Source organism: Strigops habroptila, chromosome 5 (genome assembly GCF_004027225.2).
Source record: "Strigops habroptila isolate Jane chromosome 5, bStrHab1.2.pri, whole genome shotgun sequence".
Lineage (NCBI taxonomy): Eukaryota > Metazoa > Chordata > Aves > Psittaciformes > Psittacidae > Strigops > Strigops habroptila.
In genome coordinates, this window is record NC_044281.2 from 54168123 (window position 1) to 54193331 (window position 25209).

Genomic DNA, 25209 nt, shown 5'->3' on the forward strand with positions numbered 1-25209 from the left:
CAGAGGAGAAACAGGGCTGCCTACAAAGCAAGCCCCCCCAACACTGGAAAACCCTTCGGAAGGTACCAGTCAAAGCTACCATCTTGTTACCAGCATGCGCTCTCATTACTGTCTCTGTTGCTTAATTGCTTTTGTTCTTTTACATTATGGTGAAAACCATCGTACAGAGAACAACTCCACTTACAACTTCAGGGAAATACAACTGCAATTTCAGACCAGTCCTCAGAAGTGAATTATCAAACAGGATTTCCCAGCGCAATGTGCAGCCTCTGCAATACCCACTGGCTACCTTCCACAGCATACCCTCTCCAGACGACAGACTGATGAACATCCTGAGAAAGCATGGGGCTGAGATCCTGCCAAACAACTAATAGAGCCTGTGACCCAAAAAAGCAGCAAAAGGGGTGTCAATGCCAGAAATTTCCTCAAGCCATGTAAAAATAAAAACCACACTTGCACTTGCAAAACTAATCTGAAAGAGGAAGTCATTAACACTCAGTTGTAGCTAGATATGCTCCTACAAGGTTCCAAAAACCAAAATGCAATTCATTAGCCATTGTTGGAGATAACACGGGATTTTGACTACGTTCCTTGCAGTCATCAATCCCACCCTCCAACAAGGACTGTGTGATCCATTTACGCTACAGCAGTTTGTGTGCTTTGCTGACCAAACAAAACCAGACCAACTCCTGCAAAACTCTCCTCCTCTCAGACCTAGAGCATTGCCTCCCCACTGTCCTCACTCCTCCCTCCCAGCCCAGGGTGGCAGCTGCCACAACTTCTGCTTCTGACAGTATGTCACATTTGTAAGGCTCCTTGTATTCCCTAACGATCCCAGACATTTCAGTATCACTCTCTTGAGACAGAGCTAAAATAAAATTAAAATAAATAAATAAAAATCACTTCTCAAAGCATCAGCCTAGCTTGCAAGAGCACTTCTCCAAAGAGCTGTGCTAAGCAGCCATGGGATGGTAATGGCTTACATCTACTCAGACAGAAAGCCCATGCACAGCTCTCTGTGTAGACAGTCGATTCAATACTATGCTCCTAAGTGAGGTTTAAGAACCTGCAGACACCAAAATAGGAACAGGACCCAGGAGAGATGGACGCAGCATGGGAAGCTTAAAACACAAGATTCGTCTTTGAGAACAAAGCAACATTTTGCCACTGTTATAGGTTCCCGATGGAAATTATAGAAGAAGCAACAATAGCAACAGGTTTCCACAGCAGACAACAAATGAGCTGCTCTAACAATGAGGCAGATTAAAAGCTTGAATCTTTTAAGGGATAGAGGAGCATCAGAAAGTGTGCTGCTGGAAATAATTAAAGATTAGGATTAGCAGACTGAGAGGGCAGAGTCTCATCTGAATTTAGGGTGTGATTTTCCCCCCTAGAATGCAGCAAAAAGCCTCCCTATGACCCACAAGGCAATCACAGCCTTCTGCTCCAAACGCTCCCCTGGAACGTGCCAGGAATGCAAACAGAATAATCCATGTGCTGCAGGGACCCAGCACCACTCGTTGCAAAATACAAATGACTCCCTGTGCCCATTAGTCAATTAGAGAGGCCAGGAATGTATAGGAATGCGATTAAAAATAAGTATTTTCCGAAAATTAAAACCCATGAGATTAACCCTCACTGCAATCAAGAGCAAGCCAAGGAGCAGACAGAAAACCAAGACAAAAAGGTAACAGGTATTGTCAAGCAAAAACAATTAACGGAGAAAGTGCAAGCTCCAGCTCTGCAGGAAGACAAGAAGTTATAATGAACAGTACTTTCCACGGAAATATAAATTAGTAAGAAGCACTTGGCAGCCCACATGCCTGCACAGAAATAAGTTGAATACATTCACAGGAGCTACCAAAGACTTTGCAGGAACTTCTAGAAACACTGAACACTAGAACTCTCTTTGCAAAGCAGTAGCTTTCCTCAGACTCATCTGGACCTCCTCCAACTCATACAACCTGGCGTGGGGGAACACTGTCCTAACCTGGGATACAAGAAGACTACCACTCTGTCTTTGAGCTCACACTAATATAATATCCCTGCAAAAGCAGGTTTTGAATGTATCACTCACAGGCACACAGATGCTGCAGCACTTTGTACTATTCTCTTGGAGCCCGTTTTCTGACCTTTAGATGTACTATGGGCCTGGAGAGGATCATAGAAACATAGAATGGCTTGAGTTGGAAGGGTTCTTTAAGATCATCCAGTTCCAACCCCCTGCCATGGGCAGGGACACCTTCCACTAGACCAGGTTGCTCAAAACCCTGTCCAGCCTGGCCCTGAACACTGCCAGGGATGGGGCAGCCAAAACTTCTCTGGGCAACCTGTGCCAGGGCCTCATCACCCTCACAGTAAATTTTTTTTCCTAATATCTAATCTAAACCTGCCTTCTTTCAGTTTAAAGCCATTTCCCCTTGTGCTATCCCTATAAAAAGTCCCTCTCCAGATTTCTTGTAGGCCCTGGAAGTAGCTACCTTGTAGGTACTGGAAGGCTGCTCTGAGGTCTCCCCAGAGCCTTTTCTTCCCCAGGCTGAACAAGCCCAGCTCTCTCAGCTTGTCTCTGTAAGAGAAGTGCTCCAGCCCCCAGTCATCTTCGTGATTCTCCTCTGGATTCAGTGCATCAGGTCCATGTACTTATGTTACGTAAGAGCCCCAGAACTGTACACAATACTCCAAGTGAGGTCTCACAAGAGCAGAGTAGAGGGGCAGGATCACCTCCCTTGACCTGCTGGTCACGCTGCTTTTCATGCAGCCCAGGATACGGTTCGTTTCTGGGCTGCGAGTGCACGCTGCCGGCTTATGTTCAGCTTCTCATCAACCAACTAGAAGACATTTTAAATGAAATACTGAATTCAGGTAAATAAAGGTAACTTTACACTAAATCTTAACTTGCTTACTCTTCATTTTAGTCTGAAAAGCAGCAGCGTTGAAGATTCACAGCTAATGAGCAATTCTAGGCAAAACACATGGAATACACATGGTTAGGATGAAACAGACGTGAACCCAGGCTCATACACCTAGGCACTACAGTGGACTTTAGTTAAACACTGCATTTCTGAATTAATGCAATACACCAGACTAAATGGGTTTATGTTAAGAACTGAGAGCTTACTTAAAAAAGGAATTTTTTTTCAGACTGACATAGCACTTCCTGCATGGTCACTCAGACAGGAAAATAAAAGGGCTTTAATGTGAATTAGCATTAACCACACAGACAGGTTACCACAGAGACAGGAGGAAGGCATTGAAAATCTATGCTGCAAATGCACTGTTTGCCCATACAAATCGCATCCATGCAAGGACCACGTTGGCAGTATAACTACACCTGCAAACTGTTCTCAATGGACACATTACCTTCCCTGGACCAGCCACCAGAAGAGCCCCTGCCACCTTCCCCAGGCTGCACCCAGGGTGATGTGTGTGCCATTCACCCCTGACCTGCCACTGCCCTTTGCCTTCGAGGCAACTGCAGAAAAAGGCAGAAATCCCAGACGCTGCAAATCTACTTGGATGGAAGGGGTCACATCAGTGCAAGAGCATCACTCCTTCCTTCCTTTTTCCTCTCTCCATTAGATCTGGTCATTTTTATTTGTGATTTCAAAGCTTTTCATCAGCCTTAAAATTCAACTTCAAGGAAGGAAGATGAGTAGACTTACTCTTTTAAATAAATCCTACTTCTGATCGGCTTTATAGGAATGAGGTAAAAACTAAAGACCAAAATGACACTTAATGCCAGCAGCCTTATTTCTGAAATTCCTCCCTGCTATTTCAAAGTATTAAATTAATTTACGACTGTGTGTAAAGCTTTTCTGTATCAAGGCATTGGGAAATCAGAAATTTGCGAAGGAAGATTTCATCTAAAAGGCAGATAAACACGGAAATTGGGGGAAATCCCAGAAAATACAACTACTCATTAGATTTGGCTCTCACGAACCAGCACATGTTTAGATACACAGCCCCGAAAGTACTGCTTTATCAGCCAAATTATGGGCTTACGTTTATGCTAAGTGTCATGGGATTGCAACAATAACAAGTAATTATTGGGGATGAAGACAAGAATGACACACAGGACACATGAAAGGGACTACAAGAATGACACACAAAAGCTGAAAACGTGGAATTAAAACCAACCAAAAATTAGTGAGACATTTTAACCAGATGGTATTTCCTCTTCCTAGCAGTCTGATGTGCTAAAGCCAAGCACATGCGCTATGACAGCAGATGGAAATCACACAGCTTTGTTTATGTTTGGGACCTACAGTAGTAAAGGGAACCATGCAAATTTGAACAGAAAATAATTACCCAGAGCCAAAGAAATGGGTGAGGTTTTGAAAATACCAATCCACAACTGGGCAGGAGTTATAGTCAGTAAAAAACTCGGGACAATTCAGCAACAGGAAAACCCTGGAGAGTTCACTAAATCACATTCATGATGGAAAGAACTACTTTCAACCTCTTCTGCCTTCTACCTCCTCAAAGCTGCACATGACCACAATCCATTTTAGAACCTGCCAAACACATTTTAGCAAAGCCATTTTACTTTCTTTCCACTTCACCCAAACTAGTTATACTCTTCCTAATAACAGTAGTCTTTGGCCACTCCATTATCTACCACAAAACCTACTCAAGGCAGCTAGAAGATAACATTAAAATTATTATTCTTCGAAGCATCTCTCGCACTGCTGTAGCATTTCTCCTTTCAAAGTTCTCCAAACTCTTTGTAAATACTGATTAATGAATCAGGCAATATTTACCCAGTTGTCTGGAAAACAGATACACCTTTTTTAACAGCCCAAAGTAACAAGAAGCAAATCACTCAGAGCCAGGAACATTAGCTGAGACTCTCAGCTCCTATTAACATGGTGTGTCCCCAGACATGAGTCGCAAACTCAGGATTTACCAATCTACACTTTGTGCTCTGTTCCTGATACCATGCACCTTACCAGGCATGATTAATTCAATATTCTGTGGTCTCTCACACCACCATTCATTCAACATCAAATGCCTGAGCAAGGAATTCCTAATTAAAACATGGAAAGTCTAGAATAAAACGTATTTTTGTCACATTGTTTGTGGATCTTCTATTCACAAATTAAACAGCTCCACACCTAATTGTGTACAGAGCCACATATGCTATCTCAGCCCATAGGAACAAACAGTGATCATTTCAACGCCACAAGCAATTTTTGTGCTGCCCCTTCATCTCTAGAAGGAGGCATCTATTTGCCTGTTCAAATCGACTGAAATCTCTCAAGAATGATGTCTCTGCACACAGAGACATCCCTGGGTGTGTTGCATGGCCCTGCTCCAGGATGGCACTGAACTCCAGTGAGCCTAACTGCACAAGGAAGGCAGGTACCTGGCACTTCCCAGTCCTACATTTTGTAAGCTCAGGCACTCTGGGGAGCTCTGCTATTCTGCTGCAAAGTGACTAACTAAACGGCAACCTCTTCTACTCCTCACCAATAGTCTCAGCAAGAAACCAAGCATTTAGCCACACTACGCTGAAAAACCTCCCTGGTCTCTCCAAGAGCACTCAACCTGGAACTGAAAGCTCAAGTCTAGCCTCTGTCTCATACCACAGACCTAACAAAAGCTGAGGCCAAGGAGCACAGTTTCCACATAAGCAATTCAGGCTGCCCATCTCCAGCTGCAAACCTGCACAGTCCCTTCTGCTGTATGAAATACAAAACATACTGCCGAGACTTAGCAATCCAAAATGATTTCCGTCGGTGGAGCAGTATGTTCTTACTTTCTCCTGAAAATGAAGGGAAGGAGAAGAATGACAAGAAACAAAAAAAAAGTACACTGCCAATAAAGAAAAAGGCATGAAGACGACTGCCGTCATCGCCACAGGGAAGCAGAGACACAAACCACAACTCTGCATGTATGCCAACCTTGCCAATGCTTGGATCTGAAGGCAAAGTTCGTTACAGCAGGATGTGAAGAGCAAAGCCAAAATTCCCTGCTAAATATTGCTGCCAAACAAGCCATTTCTTGTCAGTATTTGTAAAACAAATTGAGCCTGTGCTGTAAATATCCCTGCATCTGTGTGCTGTTTGTTTCTGCATGAAGACTTGAAAATAAGCCTCACAGCATACTTGCAGTGGGAGAATGGCTTGAGCAACTCTGGTAGGACTCAGCTGTTCAGGCCTAACAGCTGGCCCTTTGTGACCAGTGACAGCACTACTGCAGCCTCTCTCTTATTATCACTGTAGTGAGTGATACACAAAAATAAATAAATAAATAAATAATAATAAAGGCAGCAATAAGCAAAGGAAAGAAAAAAATCTTTTGAGGAAAAAAATTGTTTAAAAGTTGTCTCAACATTACAAGATTGATTTGAGAATGCTTTAAAGGTTTAACAAAAAAAAGTAACCACAAAACTTGGTTCAGGCTCAAACTATTTGTTTGGAGAGGTTTTTTGCATGCCTCCTTTGCCACAAGCCAGTCTTCCAGCTCTCCTTGCCCCATGAGGCAAGTTCACAAACTCTCTTACAACATCCCTCTGCAGGCAGAACAGACAGAAGACACATCCCTGACAAATAGCCAGCTACAGCTGGACAGATCATCTATTTTTTTCCAGGTTCTTCACAACCAAGTGATCTGAAAGCAAGCGCTGCTCAACCCTTGAAGACAGAATTACAGCTATTGCCATCTTATAGCACCCTGACCACTGGCTGTCACTCTGCAAATAGCAATTTGATTGTGATACTACTGGCATCAAAGCAAATTTTGGGAACAGACAAATATATTCCCAGGTCTCCCTACCTCTCAGAATATGACCTTCACCAGGTTGCTTCACTCTTTGGGAACAACTCACTTTTCATCAGAAATAGGAAGCTTAACTTCAATATTTCCCCACCATGGTCAGAGGAAAAGCTCTTCAAGTACCAAGCTTCCTATGAAACATACTAAAGCACTACCTGCAGGAGACTTTACAATACATACCTTGCAAGTAACTTCCATAACAAAGTTTGCTTTAGATGACAACATTTGGAAAGGGAGAGCACATTAGGGTTTGATGAACTGAAGTTTATTTTGCAGCAAAACCAAACAACACATTTCCCTCCCCATCACCATCACTTAAAATCTCAGAAGGTGAGACTGACCCATTGAGCTAAGAGACAAAACTTCCCTGGATTTCAAACTGAAGTCCTAAACACTGAAACTTTCCTTCTTCAATCTAGAACTAAAATAAATCCTGTAGATGGTTATTGCTTAGTTGTATTATAGCAGCATTTTGAAGGGCCAGACGAACAGCCTTATCATTCCATTAGTTATATGCACGTGCCACATGCACACATACATGATAAGCAGTAAGTCTCCCAACACAGAAGTAGCCTAAACCAAAAGGGAAACCAAAGACACAAAAAGGTAGTGACCACTCCACAGTGACAAAGGGGGCCAATTAGAAACTAAAGCCAAGAAGCTAGCCCAGTATCCTATTTGCTAGCCCTCATTACTGACAACCAAAAATTGTTTATTAGTGCTTTCATTAGAAAAGGAGACTGGACTTCAGAGGTATGTCAGATCTCCATGCAACCTTCTTGTCAGCGCCAATACAATTCATCTGCTGGCTTTTCAGCAGGTGGGAAGTGGTACAGGCTTCACTGACCTCCAAGGAAGGAGCTGCTTTCTGCCAGCGAATGACTTGGAACACAGACCCCATCATCTGCTGGGCAAAATTAAAGTGTCTGTGCATTGGATGAGCCCAGCAGAATGCGAACAGAAGGCAGAAGCAGAGGACTCCATGGGAGAGATACCTGCCTGGTGGCAGGGGGAAAGCAAGACAGGTTAATCAACGACGAAAGCACATTAGCTTCTGGATCACTGCTTGATGGATGGAGGTTGGTTTCAAAAGTATAATTTTAAGGGAGCCACATGATTTTCGGAGCTGACTTAGATATGTGCATAGTGTACAATTTGTTCACACCATGGCAATCCACCTAAATACACAGGTAAGCAGCAAGCTGTTCCTCTGCAGCACAGGAAGGGGAATTTGCCATGTGCAGGCAAAGCTCTGAAAGCTGCAGAGGCAGAAAGGCACTACAATACACAAGCTAAAACCACAGGCAATGTGTTATTGACCAGAACCACAGTGGAAGCTTTCACATGCGCAAACCAGAAACTACACACCTCTTCATTCCTCCACACACAATCAAGCACTTAGAGAAACAAGTTCCCCTGCTTTCACATTAAAAACTGTCATGAACCTATGCAAGCACAGAGGAAGTTCTTTCGAAGAAAGCCCATTTGATTGATATGGTGGACAAATGGGTGGACACTTCAAAACCAAGCAAACAGCCCTACTGCTTGTGCAACATCTGCTGGCAGAGCAGAACTGCACTGACCTCCAGCTGATGGAATTCCTCCCCCCCAGGCTTGTGGGAAAACCAGAGCAGTCAGAGTTTCCATGCTATGTGCCCCCGTGAAAGGCAATGCTAGCTGGGGTCCCCACCTTCAGGCTGAAAAGCATGCAGTCAGAGAAGTGACAACAGCCATAAGGAAAGAATGATTCCCCACTACTGGTCTGAAGGAAGAGCGGATGGCAAGATGTAGGCTCCCTACAGCTTTGAAGACACTGCACAGAGTCATACCTGTTCAGTTAAGGGCAAAAGTTTCAGAGCTATTAAAAAAAGCCAAGTCAGCAATAAAAGCCAAAAGGGAAGAGGGGAAAAAAAGAAGAAAAAGTGTGACACATACCCACAGTCTATCCAACTTATAGTACCTCGTCCTTTCACCTCCTGGGCCACGCTGGACAGTAACCTGAGTGAGCTTTCTGCAGCAGCAGCTGGAAGACAAAATAAAATAATAATAAAAATTAATCAACAACAGCATTATTACTCCACACAGAAAAACACAATGGTGCATTCCTTTGTTCTGAAGCACTGGGAGTACATTTGTCTAATTTGAAGAAACCAGTATGAAAGGGATCAGTAAAATTTTCTGTAAACTAGAAGGAATGCTGGCTGCAGCTAAAGTCGGGTGGCTTCTCCCCACCCCCCTTAAACAACACACTGAAATTCATACCTCCAGGCATGCTCCTTGACCTACATTTATGGAACTATATTGTGCCCTCTCCTGCAAACTGGCTTCCATCCCAACACTGCCTTCTTTCTGTGGCTGGGCACTAACCAGTTTGTATCACTGCCTGCTAATTAAAGCCACATCATTTAGGACCTTCATCAGGTGTAAGGGCAAGCCATTCAGCATCTCTGCCTGCCTCAATTGCCCCATCATACACAGAAAATAACACAGCTATTCTCATAATAACTCTGGGAGATACCCAAATTAACAGTTGTGAGGAGCTCAAAACTATTAGCAGAAAGCAGCCACAAAAGGTTCTTCCAAGAGCTGGATGTATTAGAAATACCAAACAGATTTTTGTAATGCCATGCCACATGTGTGGATTTTGCAAAACACTTCCATTCCAGAAGAGTCTTATAAATGGCATTAAAAATAAACACAGAAGAATCTAACAGAAAAACTAAATCCAATGGAAATTGTTTCCTGCCTCGATAAACAGAAAACAGAAACCCAGAACCTCTTCCAGATCTGTTTAAACTGCTGCTGCTCCACATGACTTCAATTAACTGAATATAGGAACAGTTATATTGGGTCAAACCAAACGCTCCTATAATAAACCACTATCTGTCTCCAACATTTGAGAAAGTGAAGGTCAGAGCAGGTAAGTAGAAACAGTAGGCAGTGATAGCCTCCTCAGTGTCTGAACCTCCACAATTTTTGTCTCAGCAATCTCCTGAGTCAGAAACAGCTTCTTTTTATTTGACAGCCTTTGCTTGGGCCTGATGCCATCAGAGATGCCAGCCCACACGTTAGCTCTCAAGAAACTATCCTACCCCCAATACCGATAACATGCAACTGCCACCTCTCTGCAACACAAGGATATAGACACATGGGGGAATTCTTCATGCAAAGTGGAATAGCTTGACAAACACCTTTCAAAAAATAACCATTCAGGATAGGACAGGCTTGTCCCATAAGACTCGCTAGTTGAGCAGCCCTGGCAGGATACCCTGCTGATAGGGTGAACTCAACATCTCCTACAAATGAGGATATCTCCTAAACCAAATGAATTTTCCATGTGAGACAGAAATGCTCATCTAGTTCTGCTCAGTTGAGAAGCAAAGCCTTTGTTCCAGCAGTATGATCGGATGCTGACCAACATTTCATTACAATTGGGGATGTATACCTGGTTTAGAATTGCACCTCCAAATTCCTACCTCTTTTTTCCCCTTCCCTCTTTCTGGGTGAAAGTTAGCCAAGAGACTTCTAATTGTGCAAGGATCACTGTTCTAGGCAGAAACATTAATCCCACAGTCAGCTCTGTATGCAATGCTTTAGACTGCTAAAACTAACCAATTAAGTAACAAAAACAGAAAAGAGAAATCTCCACAACACAGCTTTTGAACAATGCCCATAGGGCAACATTTATTTGATGAGTGTCACAGCTGAAGTGTTCTGGTTGTGCTGCTAAAAATGAAAGCAACCACCGCTTAAAATATTAAGCATAAAAAGAAAATTTTCCCTTTCAAAAGCTGAGTAATACAGATGTCTTTTTTATCTGAAGTGTTCCTTTCAAAATCAAAAAGCATTAGAAACTCTTTTATGACTTTTACTTTGAACCTGTTACTACAAAAGCATTTGGCCAAGTTTGAGTGCTCAAAGTCTCCCACTATAGCAAAACACAAATATTTTAACAAAAATTAAGTCACATGTATCATTTTAACTGTTTCAGAATAACCATATCTTTAGGAAACAAAAGTTAGTTATCCCAGCAGCTGCACATTTTTGTCTGCCTAGTTCTCTGATATTTGGGGTGGGGGGGACAGGGAGGATATTAGGTCATCACATACTGCTCCAATTTGCCACATTATAAACCCAGAGCAACTATGAATGTCATTGAGTTTGAGATAAGACCTTTGCAACAGGTCAGAAAGGGAGAACATAACTCACAAACAAAGCTTTATCTTGTACTGTTTGCCTGGAGGAAGGAAAAGGAAGAAACAACAAAAACAATACAGCACTAAGGAAAAAATCATCTTCGTGATGTATTTTAATTCTTGCTGTCCAATGACTTCCACATCCACAACAGCATTCTGCACTTGCATTTGGAGCTTAAGGATTGTTTCTTCATTTTACATGGTGTCACACAAAATAACACACCAAAACAAACAAGGCAACGAAGGAGACAAGGTACAGCAGAAGCAGAATAGAGCAAAAGGAAGAGCAAACAGGCAGATAAGGAAGAGTGAACAGCCACAAAAGAGCCTGAAAGAGAGAGGACTGTAGCATGACAGTAGCATAACATGAAATGAGCTGTTTCTCCCTCCTACACAAGCAGCTCATTTTTTATTTTTATATTTTGTTAATTAAAGTTGAAAGACAACCATGGGACACTCAAAGCTGTCAGAAGCAAAGATGGATTGATTTCAGTACTATAACTATTCATTAAGCCTTTCAGTGTCACCAGGAAATTGAAACTTGCGAACTACTGTGATAAACACACCAGAAAACACTGGCTGAGAGCTGTTACGAGCTGCCAGTTTTGAACACAAAGCCAGAATAAAGTACATTTTTGCCAATGTGACAGAGCAATTAGAAGACCAAATCAAGACACTGCCAAACTTGAAACATCAGGAGCCTCTGAGTTAGAACAAAGACACCAGTCCTGCAGAAGCCCTTGTAGTCACGCAGAAGCACCTTGCAGTCAGATAAGGCAACACTGAACAGAGAGCAAGTAAGGGCAAAGAGCTTAGTCATCTAAGCATGTACACAGATGTTCAAACGCAGACACCCTGCTGGGCACACAAGCTGTGACACAAAAAAAAGACGACTTACCAGATTTGGAATACAGCACTAGTACGTTATTCCGTGTCCTGAGAAGCTTCTTAAAATCCTTGTGGTCACTTATTTTTTCTATGAGTGGAGACACCTTCAATGAATACACGAATGCTGGCAAGAATGCCTACAGAAACACAAAGCCAGAAACATCAATAACAGCTTCCATGCTGAGAAACAAAATACAAACTGCTTTTGAAATTGCCTTGACCTTTTTCCATAATCTTGAGACATGCTGCCTTAAATAAACTATCATATCAATTTGATCAGCAAAAGCCAAAGCAATAAAAAAGCTATACACATGACTTACTGAAACTGGAACAATACCACTCCCAGCAAGCATCCTTAAGTGGAAAGATGAGATAAACGCAACATCAAGAAATATGGTTTTAGTTAAGAAGCCTCCCCCTTTAAACGTTTGCTCCCTAGGCAGATAATCAGATAAAAATTCTTATGTACGTTTAATATACTGTAACAAAAGAAGCAGCAGATTGCCACTTTGAGAGCACTCTTGTCCCTAGATCTCAATCGAGTACTTTGATATTCCGCTGAAGACAGTGAGAGCCATGAAGTTAAAATAACTAACGCACACTGACACAGAGCAGATGAAGGAAATGAAAAACAATTTGCAGGCAATCCAGCATCCACATTACAGCACTAACCACAACCCTCTCCCACCCGCCCTTCCAAAGTGGAACAGGGTTTATTTTTCCCAGAGGTGATACTGTACTACACACACAAGATCAAATCTGGCTTCCACTGGCCACACGGAAGGCACAGCATTTAATCCCTCTGCATCTCAGTTCTGTATCTATGCAAACAATTTTTTTTGTCGTTGCATCTATTGGTCTATTTAAATCATGACCGCTCCAGAGAGGTCTTTTATCCTACCATAAAAGTCAGAAAAGTATCCTACCATATCAAAATATGACCATAACCTTGTCTGAAGCCTCTACTGCTAATTTGTACTGCAATAATCCTCAATAATAATAATAATAATCTTAACCATCAAGCTATGCTGCCTCCCTTCTGCACTGTACTGAATTCATACTAATGGAATGATTATGGGAAGCTTAGCTGGAGAAATTATCTAGTTTACATTCACCTTACAGTAAAACCTTAACACTTAATTGCTTGGCTAAAAGCTTCAGCTCATTTGCCTAACACACACAAGAGGTTCAGTGTTTTCTTAATTACAGAACTAATTTTGATCATGACTTACTCCAACTGGGCTGGAAAATGTGTCCAGAGTGAATGTGAAGAAGTAAGAGACTGTTGTTCTTGCATCCCATGCATTACAGACTGCAGCATTCAAGGCACTAAGCCAAACAAAGTCAGAACTTCCAGCCCCAGGCAGTACACATATTACAAATTCAGCTATTTGCAAACACCACGTCACTGAGGCACAGAAACAAAACCTGCACTTCCAAAATATACTTCGTAAGTGCTATGAGTTTTTACATGTGGAAAAGGGGAGTTCTGGGACACATGAGGTGGAGGAAGAAGCTGAGCTGAAATGGAGGTCATCCTCAAAACAACCCCAGGACGTGTTCGGGAATTCAAAATTACTACAAGATATGCCCATAACATCAAACATAAAAGCATGACAGGCTGCAGAGGCACAGAACGAAGAAGTTATCCCACTCTGCAGGCAGGATTCTCACCACTGAGCCCCACTGACCAGATGGTCTAACTGTGAGAAGGAAAAAAGCACATTTGCAAGTCAGCCGCTACCTTCAGCAAAAATGTCCTTGATGCTTTAATTCGACTGACAGACTTGCATTCTTCTAAATCCAGGTGTCCACAGCTCAGCCTTCCTACTTCAGGCTGATGTATGTGAATCATTCATGTATTTTCCGAGATGAATACATGGTGTTGCCAATCAAAGTAGACAAATACAGTTGTGCTAAGTGAGGTGACAAAGACATGCAAATTCCTGCTCAAAACTCATTGCAATCAGAGGCTGGCAGAGGAAGGATTAATCTAACGTTGACTTATGAGCAGATCTCTTTAATCCTAAATTTTTTGGGGTTTGGTGGGGTTTTTTTTTTAAACTTTTCCCTTCACCTCAATTTTTTGTAACCCTCCAAGTGTCTTAAAGGTTTATTTATGTCTCAAGTTACAAAAGACTAAAACCAAACTTTACTGAAACTAAGGCTGAACACAGAGGAGAAAAGTGAAACTACAGGCTATTTCTTTGGTTTAGAAAACTGGACTCAATTAAGGATATTCCAGTCTATGAAATCACTGCCAAAAATAAATAATTGGACTAAAAAAGCCACAAAGGCCACTTTCAACCTGACACCAAATGGTATTATGAACTTTGTTTAAAGCACTGATAGCTTGGAAATACATGTATTTCATGCCATTTCCAGATGGAAAGGCTGCTTAGCATTTACAGTGAATTTTCCTCCTTCTCCTCCCTCCCCACTTTTTTTCTCTCTATAATGGCAGAGCTATAAACCTCTTGAAAAATTGGATTCTGGAAATGGTGACAGCTTTAACTACTGCCTTGTCAGTGTTGCCACTAAAGAAAACTCGCTGTGCTGGTGGAAGAGCAGGTGCTTGGAGGGAGAAGTGCATTGCATATATCCACTGCTACTTTGCCCAATTCCTTCCCAGGTATCAAATCAATAAACGTTACTCATTTTCCTGCTGTTTTACTACAGCAGCTCTCTTTGATCCTACGGTTTAGACCAAAACCCACTGGGAAAGGCATTGTGCATACAAGTGCACCAGTCAGCCCTGCTGAATAAATCATCATCTTCCCTTAATTAAGATTAACGTTGCAGCCTTTCCTGGTTGTAACACCCTAAAGGTCCAAGCTGAAAGCATTGGGTTGGACAGAAACACTGTGCCTGCACATCTAAGGCAGCCGCAGCAATACTGGTAGGTTATCAGCTGATAACCTGATTTGTGATGTTTGCAAACTGATAAGAATTAAGTAATTTCACTCTCTCCAGCTTTCTCCTGCTGAAATTAATGAAGACCCTACCGACAAATAAATGACAGGCCGGTTTATTCTTAAACCTCCCGAAGAACCTCCATCTTTGCTACCAGCTGCACTGAAGGCAAGCGATGCCAAGCAGTCATTTTCACCCAATGCCAGTCCCAGCCATGCGGCTGCTTTGTCCTGCTCCAGAGACAACACTATGATGATGGTACCAGCAGCTACAGTTCTGGCAACAGCATGAAATTAAGAGGATGGGGAAAGAGAATCCTATGAAAACAGTTAAACGCTCTTCTTCACGGAAAACCAGGCTCATATTCCTGCACAGCCCACAGGCATAGTGGCAGCAAAGATGAAGCTCATTTGCATGTACTGAGCTATATGACTTTAATTGTGAGATATGACTCAGGTAGTATGTATTCCAGACATTTTGCAGGAGAGCTCATCAGCCAGGCACTGCCCGATCAAGCAGGCTGCTTCTTGTTTAAATCCAGGGCACAAGAGGAGATGAGCTCATATTAAAAAAAGAAGAGGTCAAGAAAGGTGACAGCCCCTCCTGGGCGGGAAGCCTCTTTTCATATGCATCAGGAAGTGCTACATTTACACATATGGAACTCTATAAATAAGAACCAAGCTAAACTCTCGTCACTTGAGCATGCCGAAGCTTTAAAATCTATTCACAACCACCACTGAAAAGTTAAGAAACACTCCAAACATTTTTCTGAAGAAGCTGCCTGCCTTGGTACCTCTTAAACTTAGAAAGCATTAGGACCAACACATGCGACATCTGTGCCCCTCCTGCCCTGTGACAATTATGCCGACAAGAAATTTCAGTAAAACTGAGGGAAGGTCTACTTTGTTCCATGCCGTGTTTGCACAGTGCCTACCACAACGGGTCCTCATCCATAGCTGGCTCAGTGAGCTGGAACCAACACGAGAATCCCCTGGTGTCCTCGGATGCAGGAAACTTTAGTGAAGACCTTCGGAAAAAGGCCGACTACAAGCGGCAGACTATGAAATGCAAATCTGGTGGCACTTCTAGTCTGCAGATTTTCCCCAGCTCAAGATCTCAATCTGAATTTATTTTCACAGAATTTTTTATGGCGTAGGTCGCACATCAGTCATGTGATTGTAGTGTCTGATCTAGATGCATGAAGGATTCTCAAGTAAAACATAAGTGAGCCCAAACCCTTAAGACAGTCAATTCAAAACTGCTGACAGTCACTGTTATTCAAGTACAAGGTACAAAAACGCATGTTCTCTAGCTCTGCTTCTGCTCCTTAAATCAAAGGATGTATTTAAATAGACAATCTTGCAAGCTAGGTGGAAGAAATCTGATCAGTCAGAAAGGTTTAATTTTCCTTTCTCTTCCCCAATTTCCAGCAATTCCTTGCAGAGCTGCGAGGATCTTTAACATATGCAAGTGTTAAAGAGCAGTGAAACACTCCACAACCCAACTCCCCTAGAACTGGTACCCAAGAAACATCTCAGCTTTCAGAAACCCAGAGGGAAAGAGTTATAGGCAAATAACTATTTGCTAATTATACTTCCAGGTCTGACACTATTGAAAAATGTGGTCACCCCGCAGGCCGTGTTTTCTCAAAATCATCAAGGATCTGATAGCAGAGTTTATTTCTCAAGTTTTTACTATTTTCTGAACGTCATTCTCAAAACGGGAATATCTTTCAAGAAGCCACAAGCATGTATTTTCATAGTTTACATTTATGATTCAAATTAAATGTGAAAAGGACTTGGGGGTGTTGGTTGACGAGAAGCTTAACATGAGCCGGCAGTGTGCGCTTGCAGCCCAGAAAGCCAACCGTATCCTGGGCTGCATCAAAAGAAGCGTGACCAGCAGGTCGAAGGAGGTGATCCTGCCCCTCTACTCTGCTCTCGTGAGACCTCACTTGGAGTATTGTGTACAGTTCTGGTGTCCTCAACATAAAAAGTACATGGAGCTGTTGCAGCGAGTACAGAGGAGGGCCATGAGGATGATAAGAGGGCTGGAGCACCTCCCGTATGAAGACAGGCTGAGAGAGTTGGGGCTGTTCAGCCTGGAGAAGAGAAGGCTGCGTGGTGACCTCATAGCAGCCTTCCAGTATCTGAAGGGGGTCTACAAGGATGCTGGGGAGGGACTCTTCCTTAGGGACTGTAGTGGTAGGACAAGGGGTAATGGCTTCAAACTTAAACAGGGGAAGTTTAGATTAGATATAAGGAAGAAGTTCTTTACAGTGAGGGTGGTGAAGCACTGGAATGGGTTACCCAGGGAGGTTGTGGATGCTCTATCCCTGGCGGTGTTCAAGGCCAGGTTGGACAGAGCCTTGAGCCACGTGGTTTAGGGCAAGGTGTCCCTGCCCATGGCAGGGGGGTTGGAACTAGATGATCTTAAGGTCCTTTCCAACCCTTACAATTCTATGATTCTATGATTCTGTGAAATGCTTAACTTCTGTTCCCACAGAACCCAGTTCAATTGATGAGTTGCTCCACACAAAAGCTTCATGACGGCATGGTCTTTTGCTAGGGATAAGCAGCATGCATGGAGAATTATTTATTTATTTTAAATCAAAGGCAATGAAAACATACGGTTTTAAAAAGAGGAAAATATAAATCAAAATTAAATAAGGAGGAACTATCAAAGTACACTGGAGCGAATAACTATTTCCTATTTCTCCTATTTCCAGCTCAAGAGCATGAAAAAATATATTTCCCTGGACACAAATTATGCATTAAAAAAAATGTAAATGGATATGTGGCTGAAACAGTGCTTAGGTGCCTGAATCCATATGTCAACATACATTTTTTATGCACACACTAACACTTACATGTATAATTAGGTAGACATTTTGCACACTTCATCAAGAATAGCTGGGGCTGACACGAGCAACCCAATTCTATCGCAACTGCTGCTTGGCAAGGATGCAGTCTTACAACCAACCACAATTTCAAAAGCCCATTTTTCAGCAAGACATTGATTTGTGTCTTAGCTTAACCACCCACTGATGTCATTCTCATTTTGGGACAACAGCATTCAACCCACTATAAATATGATCAATGAGCGACCCTGTACATACGAAACAGATTGTGTCTGACAAGACATTTTATGGGAATCTAGCTGAAGAGCAAACCTGCCTCAAAATACCAAGCAGTAATGGAGATGACTGCATTTAATTTCATAATTAATTTCTTCAGGAGGGGAGTAGTTCACATTCTAAAAAGAGATCTCTTCTGCTGCATTAAAATGGGGGGCAGGAGAGAGAGAACAGCCAAGAAATCCCAAGAACAAGACCAGATCTCACCTTCCCTTTTCTACCCAGTTCCCAAAATGAACCCTGTGGTGGAGCACGCACTTAACTTCAGAAGGTGGATTTGAAGGAACATCTCTTTGCTGCAGTGATGGAGGTTTGCAAACCTGCAGATTGGCCAGTGGCACTGCCAGGTCCTGGGTGGCGGACAGTGTGCACGTACTGAAAATACCAGGTCTAAGTCATCTCCAGGCAAGCACAACAGATATGTTGATCCCTTCCTCCCATTTGTTTCCACTTAAAAATATAGTATGTTCAAATCCAAAGCCCCCTTGTTTACAAGAATCACAGTTTGACTGCAGATGTTTTATCTTCCTTGTTCATCACAGGAACAGCTCTTGACCTTGTCCAATAATTGCTTGCTTTTCACTCACAAGCCCTCCCTCTGCTGCTATTTACATTCAGGGTTGTGCTGCTTTGATCACTGAGCCATTTGTAACAAATGCTTTCTAAGATGGATAGTGATAAGTAGGACAGTCCCCTGTTTTCATTCATGATTAATACCCAAAATAGCTGTAGAAACGTTTTAATCAAATCAGATGAGGGGAGACAGGTTACCTCTGTTACCCAAATGTACCTCAAGCAAGCCTGCCTAGAATTTATTATTTCAATGAGGGGAGGAAGAAAAAGGGTAGCACTTGGGTCACAGACTTTCAAGCTACAACTGAAGTAGCTCCTGCAATCCCACTGAGACCACAAAACCATCTTCTCCCAACCACATCTGCAGGGGTTCCCAAACTGCAACCTGCTCAGGGCCCCCAGCACAGAGGCCGCAGCACATTATCTGCGACTGATCCAAAAAGATCTACAGGTCAGTGCGGAGTGGCGACTCCTGTGCCTACAGCAGCACGGGATGGCCAGGTGAGAAGTGTTCCTGCAGACACACCAGAAAAGCAACAACTCCTGCATTGGAAAGACTGACAGCAGTCGAAAATCATGGCTTTGCCCTACAGATTTACATTCGCAGATACTTCCATTGGACACATCTTGAGTTTTGTTCATGTCCCATGAGGTCCATGGAACTGCACTCTTACACTGTACACAATCCAGATCAATTAACTCTCACCTCAAGCCATTCAAGGAATAAAAAAGAAAAGCAACTACTGCTGACATTTTATTGTGGTGGGTCATATCTGCAAGAGGCAAGTGTCATATCTTCTTTTGTTCACAAAGGAAGGCAAATTAAAATCCTGCCACGGAGTGTCTTGGTATTCTTTATCTTAGGCTGAAGAAAACTACAAATAAGGCATTCCACTTAACGCAGTGCTTGCTATGTTCACTTTCCAAATATAGAAGATAGCAAAAAATACCATGGAGACGTCAAAATTTGACTAGACTCTACTGTTCATATTGTTCTTAAACACTGGTTTTTAACGAACATAAGCTACAGGTATAACAGTCTATACTAAGGGTTGTTCTTAAGGGCTCTGTGTAGCCAATTAGTTGTACTGAGTTTTCAAATGCTTAGTGAAGGAAAACCTGCGCAACTATTTACTAATTAACAACTGACTGTAATAGGGTCAATTACTAATGCTGACAAAGAACTTTCTCCATACTATGTTAAGCTTGCTCTCTCTTCAAGCCACGCACTGGTGTAATATATATATTAAACAAGCTGTTGATGAAATGTTTCAGATATCACTTCTGAACTAACATATCTGGATGACTTCAAAAGCATGAGCAAAGCGTATGCCACACAGTCCCCCACTAAAAACTGAGTTTTGAAGAAGTTTAAAGAAGTATCACCTACTCAAGAAGCATGAAGGAGATGCTATAAAAAGACAAAACCACTATTAATGGGACTTATAAAGAAGAGAGGGTGAAAAATGACACCTGAAAATCCTTAGCACTTTATATGGCACTTGTTATTTTCAAAGCATTGCACAAATATTAACTAATTAATCCTTACAGTTTTCTGCCAAGTGACAGGAGACAAAGCTTAATTTAAATAGTTGGAGTAAGATTTACACAGGAAGGAAGCAATTTGGAACAGGCAAAAGGGAGGCAGCATCAGAGCAAGCCAGTATCAGAGCAAGCAAGCATGCAGCTGATGCTAGTGCAGCACACCACCACACACTCACGGCGTGCCATCTCCTGAAAAGAGAGGAAGGGGAAAGAAAGAGCCTATGCGCAGTCACCCAGCATATATGGTACAAGACTACAAACCCAACGACATCAGACAGGACATCATCAAGGCAGCCACAGATGAGATTACCTTTGTTATCTGTGTTCTGCTAGCACACAAATCACAGTGTTGTGTATCAATGCTACCAGCTACTCTCAGTTAGCAAAGTACCAATACTTAACACCTGCTTTACTATCACAATTTTTTGCCATTCGCATGCTTGAAATGGTGGCAGGATCAAGGTAAACCATAACTTACTTCTAAAGTGACCCTGTCCACATCAAGAAATTTAAGGCAATGCTACTTTGTGATTCTGGTTGCAAACTGGATCGAGTTTTTCTGTTCACAGACCTCCAAACACAACTCTGAAGAAAAGAGAGTCTCATTATCTCCATTTCACTGAAATGAAGGAACTCAAGGAACTGTGTCACCAAAAAGCAAAGAAATGGTCAACAACAGAACAAGCACCTCTATCATCACCAATTGCTCAGAACACACAAACATCACTTCTGATGATCACACTACACTTGTGGCAATATTCCAGGCCCTCTGAAGTGAATGGGCACTTTGGCACCAAAGTCAATGGATTCAAAACATCACTCCATCTCCATAAGGTATGGAGTTGAGTAACAAAACCAGTCCTGAACGCCAAGGTTTAATTTGGAAAGGGCATCCGAAGAGACAGAGCATATCCCACGTCACAAGTTTTACAAATCCATATTTTGAAGAGGAAATGGATGAAGGAGGAATGGGGTGCAGGGGACTGCAAGTAAGAGATTTGCCTCTGCAGTACCCTGCGTCTGACTGTAGCAAAATGCTTCCCAAAGCAGCTCCAGTAGTACAAACAGTATCTGGATGGGAAGAGGCACTCCCGAATTCAAGCCCAAATGCTACCACAAGAAACAGCACTACAGAGGAGAAGCAGTGCCTGAACCCTGCCTGCAAACTCACCAGAGGCAAAGCCACTGCTGCCTGCTGCAGGGCTTCCTGCAACACGGGTGAGCCACATCCAAGCCCTCCCCACAGGCCTAAATTCACAGCTCCGTGTCAGTGCTCACTGGTGCATTCCTGTGACGCTACTGGGACTTGAGGAGCTGGAAGCCTGAAATGTTCCTTTCAAGCCTTTCTTTGAAGGCGCCGGTTTGAATGGCACCAGGTCAAGAAGCCTGCTTCCCAATGGCTGTATGTCAGTCAGACTCTATTGACTCAGTTTCCCTGTCATTGAGCAAACACTCAGAAGACGAACTGACCTTTGCCATGTTGGCCTGAGATAACATTCATCAGTGTTTGCAATGCAAATGGATCCCAGATGTGTAATACTGTTGGAAGCAGTGGCTGGACTCTGCTATGGAAAGGACAGTACCCAATACATAAGAAGAAACACAAATCCACCTCTGTGTTAAACTCCTTCCCAACACCTTTAACAGTAAATTCAGTCCTTCAAGCATGAAATATAGTCAACCACTTGACACACCAAATAGGGAAGTGTCTCTAAAGTTAAACCACAGCTTCCCTATGACTCTCCAACTCATTCAAGAAATAAAACTTTTATGCAGGCAGAGATCACTGCAGCATCTTCCTCACGTGCATGTAACGTTCATAGTGACACAGAAGATAAGAACATCTTCTATTAGAAGATACTGAAGTGTTTTCTTCATCCAGCTTTGTAGTTTTCCCCTTACAAATGCAGGAAGTCTTACAGAGATAAGGATTTCAATTCTCGGAAGCCACCTCCAATTTTGGGTCCTACTTTAAAAATGAGCCCTATTTTTCAGGAGCACTGAGCATGCACAACTCTAGCTCCTGTCCCAGGTGCATGGTCAGCATTCAGCACTTCGGGGGGGGGGGGGGGGGGATTAAAAAAAAAAAAAAAAATCCCTTTTGGGTACATAAAAAAGGACAGGCTGGAAGGAAAGACAACGTTTTCGTTAGCCTCTGTCCTAGCAAGCAGCTGGCATTACCTTACACACTGAGCATTAACTTTACACACTGAGAACGCCCTGATTTAACAGGCTCACCAACTTTGCAAACGTTGACTCAATAAAATAAAAGCAGGTTTTGCAGTGTCACAGCTGTAGGCTAGTTTTTGAATCCTGGCGTACTCGAGTTACATATTTCAAGATGAAAAATCGCACCTTCAAGTGCAAGATAATGCAAATTGGAAGAAATAATTTAAACTACTTGTACACGGCAAAGGGGAAAGAATTAGCTGAATCAACAGCTCAATGAAGACATCTGCTCAGCATGCGGCATCACAGAGCAAATAAAATACTGGGGCAAATTAACAACGGTAAGAGAATAATGTCGATAAATTATAATAGCTTCATATAATTTCACTGACAACAGCAGGCCCACTCTGCTCATCTCAAATACACCAGCTCTGCAACACAAAAGGTCCAAAGATGGGCAACTAGAATAGTTGGAAACAACAGATTCACATGAAGAAAGCTGGGGGGAAAAAAAAAAAATTTTAGTCTACCAAAAGAAATCATTGCAAAATACTGACATTAACATAAAATGAATGTTACAGTGAGATAAGGTCTGACAGTCACAGTGGATATAGAAGGAAATACCACAAATAACTTCATGTGTTTAGTTATTTTAAAGGAAGTGAAAATTCAGTCCACTGTAACTACACTTGGTCCACAGCGTATACTTAGTCTGAAGAATACACCATCAACAAGCATTACTGAGAAAAGTACAGCTTGTATTGAAGATGAGCCATAGTGAAAAAAACAAAACAAACAAAAACCACAGTAAGACCTCTTGTTTTCTTTTTAGGAAGAGTTCAGCCTGAATTGTTTCAGTTGAAAACAATAAATAAGTTGCCAATAGCAGAGATCTGGGCTTCTAGACCAAGCTTAGAACTAAAAAATCATGATGGCTGCACAGCATTTCTTTTTCTTTCCCAGGTAATGGCTAGGCCCCTGCCAGGGGCAAAGGGCTTCATCAGACAGGACCAATGCTTTCTGTCTGTCCCACAATGGCAATTCTAATATTAGTACAGAAGCAGCGTAGGGCAATTAGCAATTCCAGACTTGATTTATATGAATTAGATGAGCACTCCTAGGTCATGCATTTCCAAATACATTTCAGATCATCACGCGTGCACAAAAAAATTAACACAGATTTTCATTAATCATTAACTCTATTTGTCCAGGCAGAAGGAAAAACTGTAGTTCACTGCAGTAAGTAAATAAAGCAGTGCTTTAAAGCATGCCTTGGTCAATCTTTTGAGCTCTTTATTCTAAATTCTGTGGATTAAAAAAAAAAATCAGACTTTTAAATATTTCTGTAAGTCTCGGAGCCTCCCTGAGGTAAGGAGTGTTTCACTTCGTGTAATTTCAATGAAACATACCCAGATCCTCAGGAATACACTAAGCGCCACATTGCCCACACTGGAGGGACGCCCCGACAGACACTGCCCACGGGCGTCCGGTCAGCCAGACTACCCACGGGACTGCCCACGGGCGGCCGTGCCCGCGCACAGGTGCACCAAGCCGAGCGGGGCAGCGTTGCTCAGCAGAGCCACGCCGAGGGGAACCCGACCTCACGGGAAACTTAGGAACGAAGCGCCCGCCGGTCGGAGTCCCCGGGATCGGAGCCGAGGCGGGGGCTCCAGCCCGCAGCCGCTCGGGGAGACAACGCCACCCGCCGGGGTGGGTTTTCTCTGGGTGGTGTTTTGAGAGGCAGACAGAAAAGGAGGGAGGCAAGGAAGCAGCACACGGGCTGAGGGCTCGGGAAACAGCCAGGAGGGGAGCTGCCGGAGCCCAGCCATGCTGTGCGGAGCCGAGCCCGCCCGGAGCGGCGGCGGCGGCCGCCGCGCCCAGCCCGAGGGGCCCGTCCCACTCCCAACTTTCGCCCAACTCCGCCGGCCGCGCCGCGGTCCCCCGCCCCGGGCAGGGGACACACCGCGCCTGCCCCCGCCGCCCCGGGGCGCGGCCGCCGCCGCCACTCACCGCCAGGCCGAGCAGCAGAAGCGGCAGCAGAAGCGGCAGCAGGAGCCGCCTGCGGCGCCGCGCGGCCTCCGCACCCTGCCCCGGCACAGCCATCGCCGCCGCGCCGGACCCGCCACCGCCACTGCGGGTGCTGCCACGTCTGGCGGCGCAAGCGCGCTCCGCCGCTACCGCCCTCCCGCGCGGCGGCATGACGGGGCTTGTAGTCCCGCGGCAAGGCGAGGCAGGGCTAGGGGGATGAGCGTTCCCGCCCGAGCTTGTGTGCAGCGCACACAGCGGTCCGGCGCAGGGCAACAGAAACCCCAAACCCACCCGACACTCCCTCCCCCCCAAATTAGCGCCAGCAATCGCAGTTGAAAAACCATCTCCGTCCAATTTGCTTCAACAGACAGTAGAAAGAAAAAAGTTCCAGCTCTTCTCCAGTGTCCTACTGGCCTCCCGTCCAGGATTAGTTTTTTGTGCCTTGACCTTCTTCCCAATATCTACCTCGCTCCAGAGAGCCTCTGGCAAATAGCCTCCTTCCCAATGTTGTTTGGTTGTTTTTTGTTTTTTTTTTTTTTTGGGAGGGGGTGTGTGTGTTTCAGAGTCTTTAAAGCTTCTGTTGGTCTTAGATCTGGAGTGAGAATCATAGAATGGTTCAGGTTGGAAAGGACCTTAAAGATCATCTAGTTCCAACTCCCTGCTGTGGGCTGTGTCCACTAGACAAGGTTGCTCAAAGCTCCATCCAACCTGGCCTTCAACGTTTGCAGGGATGGAGCGGCCACAGCTTCTCTGGGCAACCTGTGCCAGTGCCTCACTACCCTGACGGTGAAGAACTTTTTCCTGATATCTAATCTAAATCTACCCTCTGTCAGTTTAAAGCCATTCCACCTTGTCCTGTCACTATATGCCCTTGTAAAAAGTCACTCTCCAGATTGCTGGTAGGCTCCCTTTAGGCACTGGAAGACTTCTCTAAGGTCTCCCAAGAGCCTTTTCTTTCTCCAGGCTGAGCAGGCCTAACTGCCT

At 43.6% G+C, this 25209-nt stretch overlaps 1 protein-coding gene across 3 annotated transcripts in view; it reads right to left on the reverse strand.

Moving 5' to 3' along the window:
- Nucleotides 1-24349, reverse strand: part of PDIA5 (protein disulfide isomerase family A member 5) — a 101976-nt gene extending 77627 nt beyond the window's left edge. For 2 of the 3 annotated variants that reach the window (XR_003991504.1, XM_030487015.1), the window contains exons 1-3: nt 24208-24349; nt 11872-11998; nt 8713-8800 (exon numbers count right to left, since the gene is read on the reverse strand). Coding sequence is in view for 2 of the 3 variants with exons in the window: in XM_030487015.1 (XP_030342875.1) it covers nt 8713-8800; nt 11872-11998; nt 24208-24300 (308 nt within the window). In the remaining variant the exon portion in view is untranslated. Of the gene's footprint in view, nt 1-8712; nt 8801-11871; nt 11999-12181; nt 12230-24207 lie in introns of those variants that run through there. The other variant, XM_030487016.1, reaches the window with a different exon arrangement.
- Nucleotides 24350-25209: the final 860 nt, after the last annotated feature.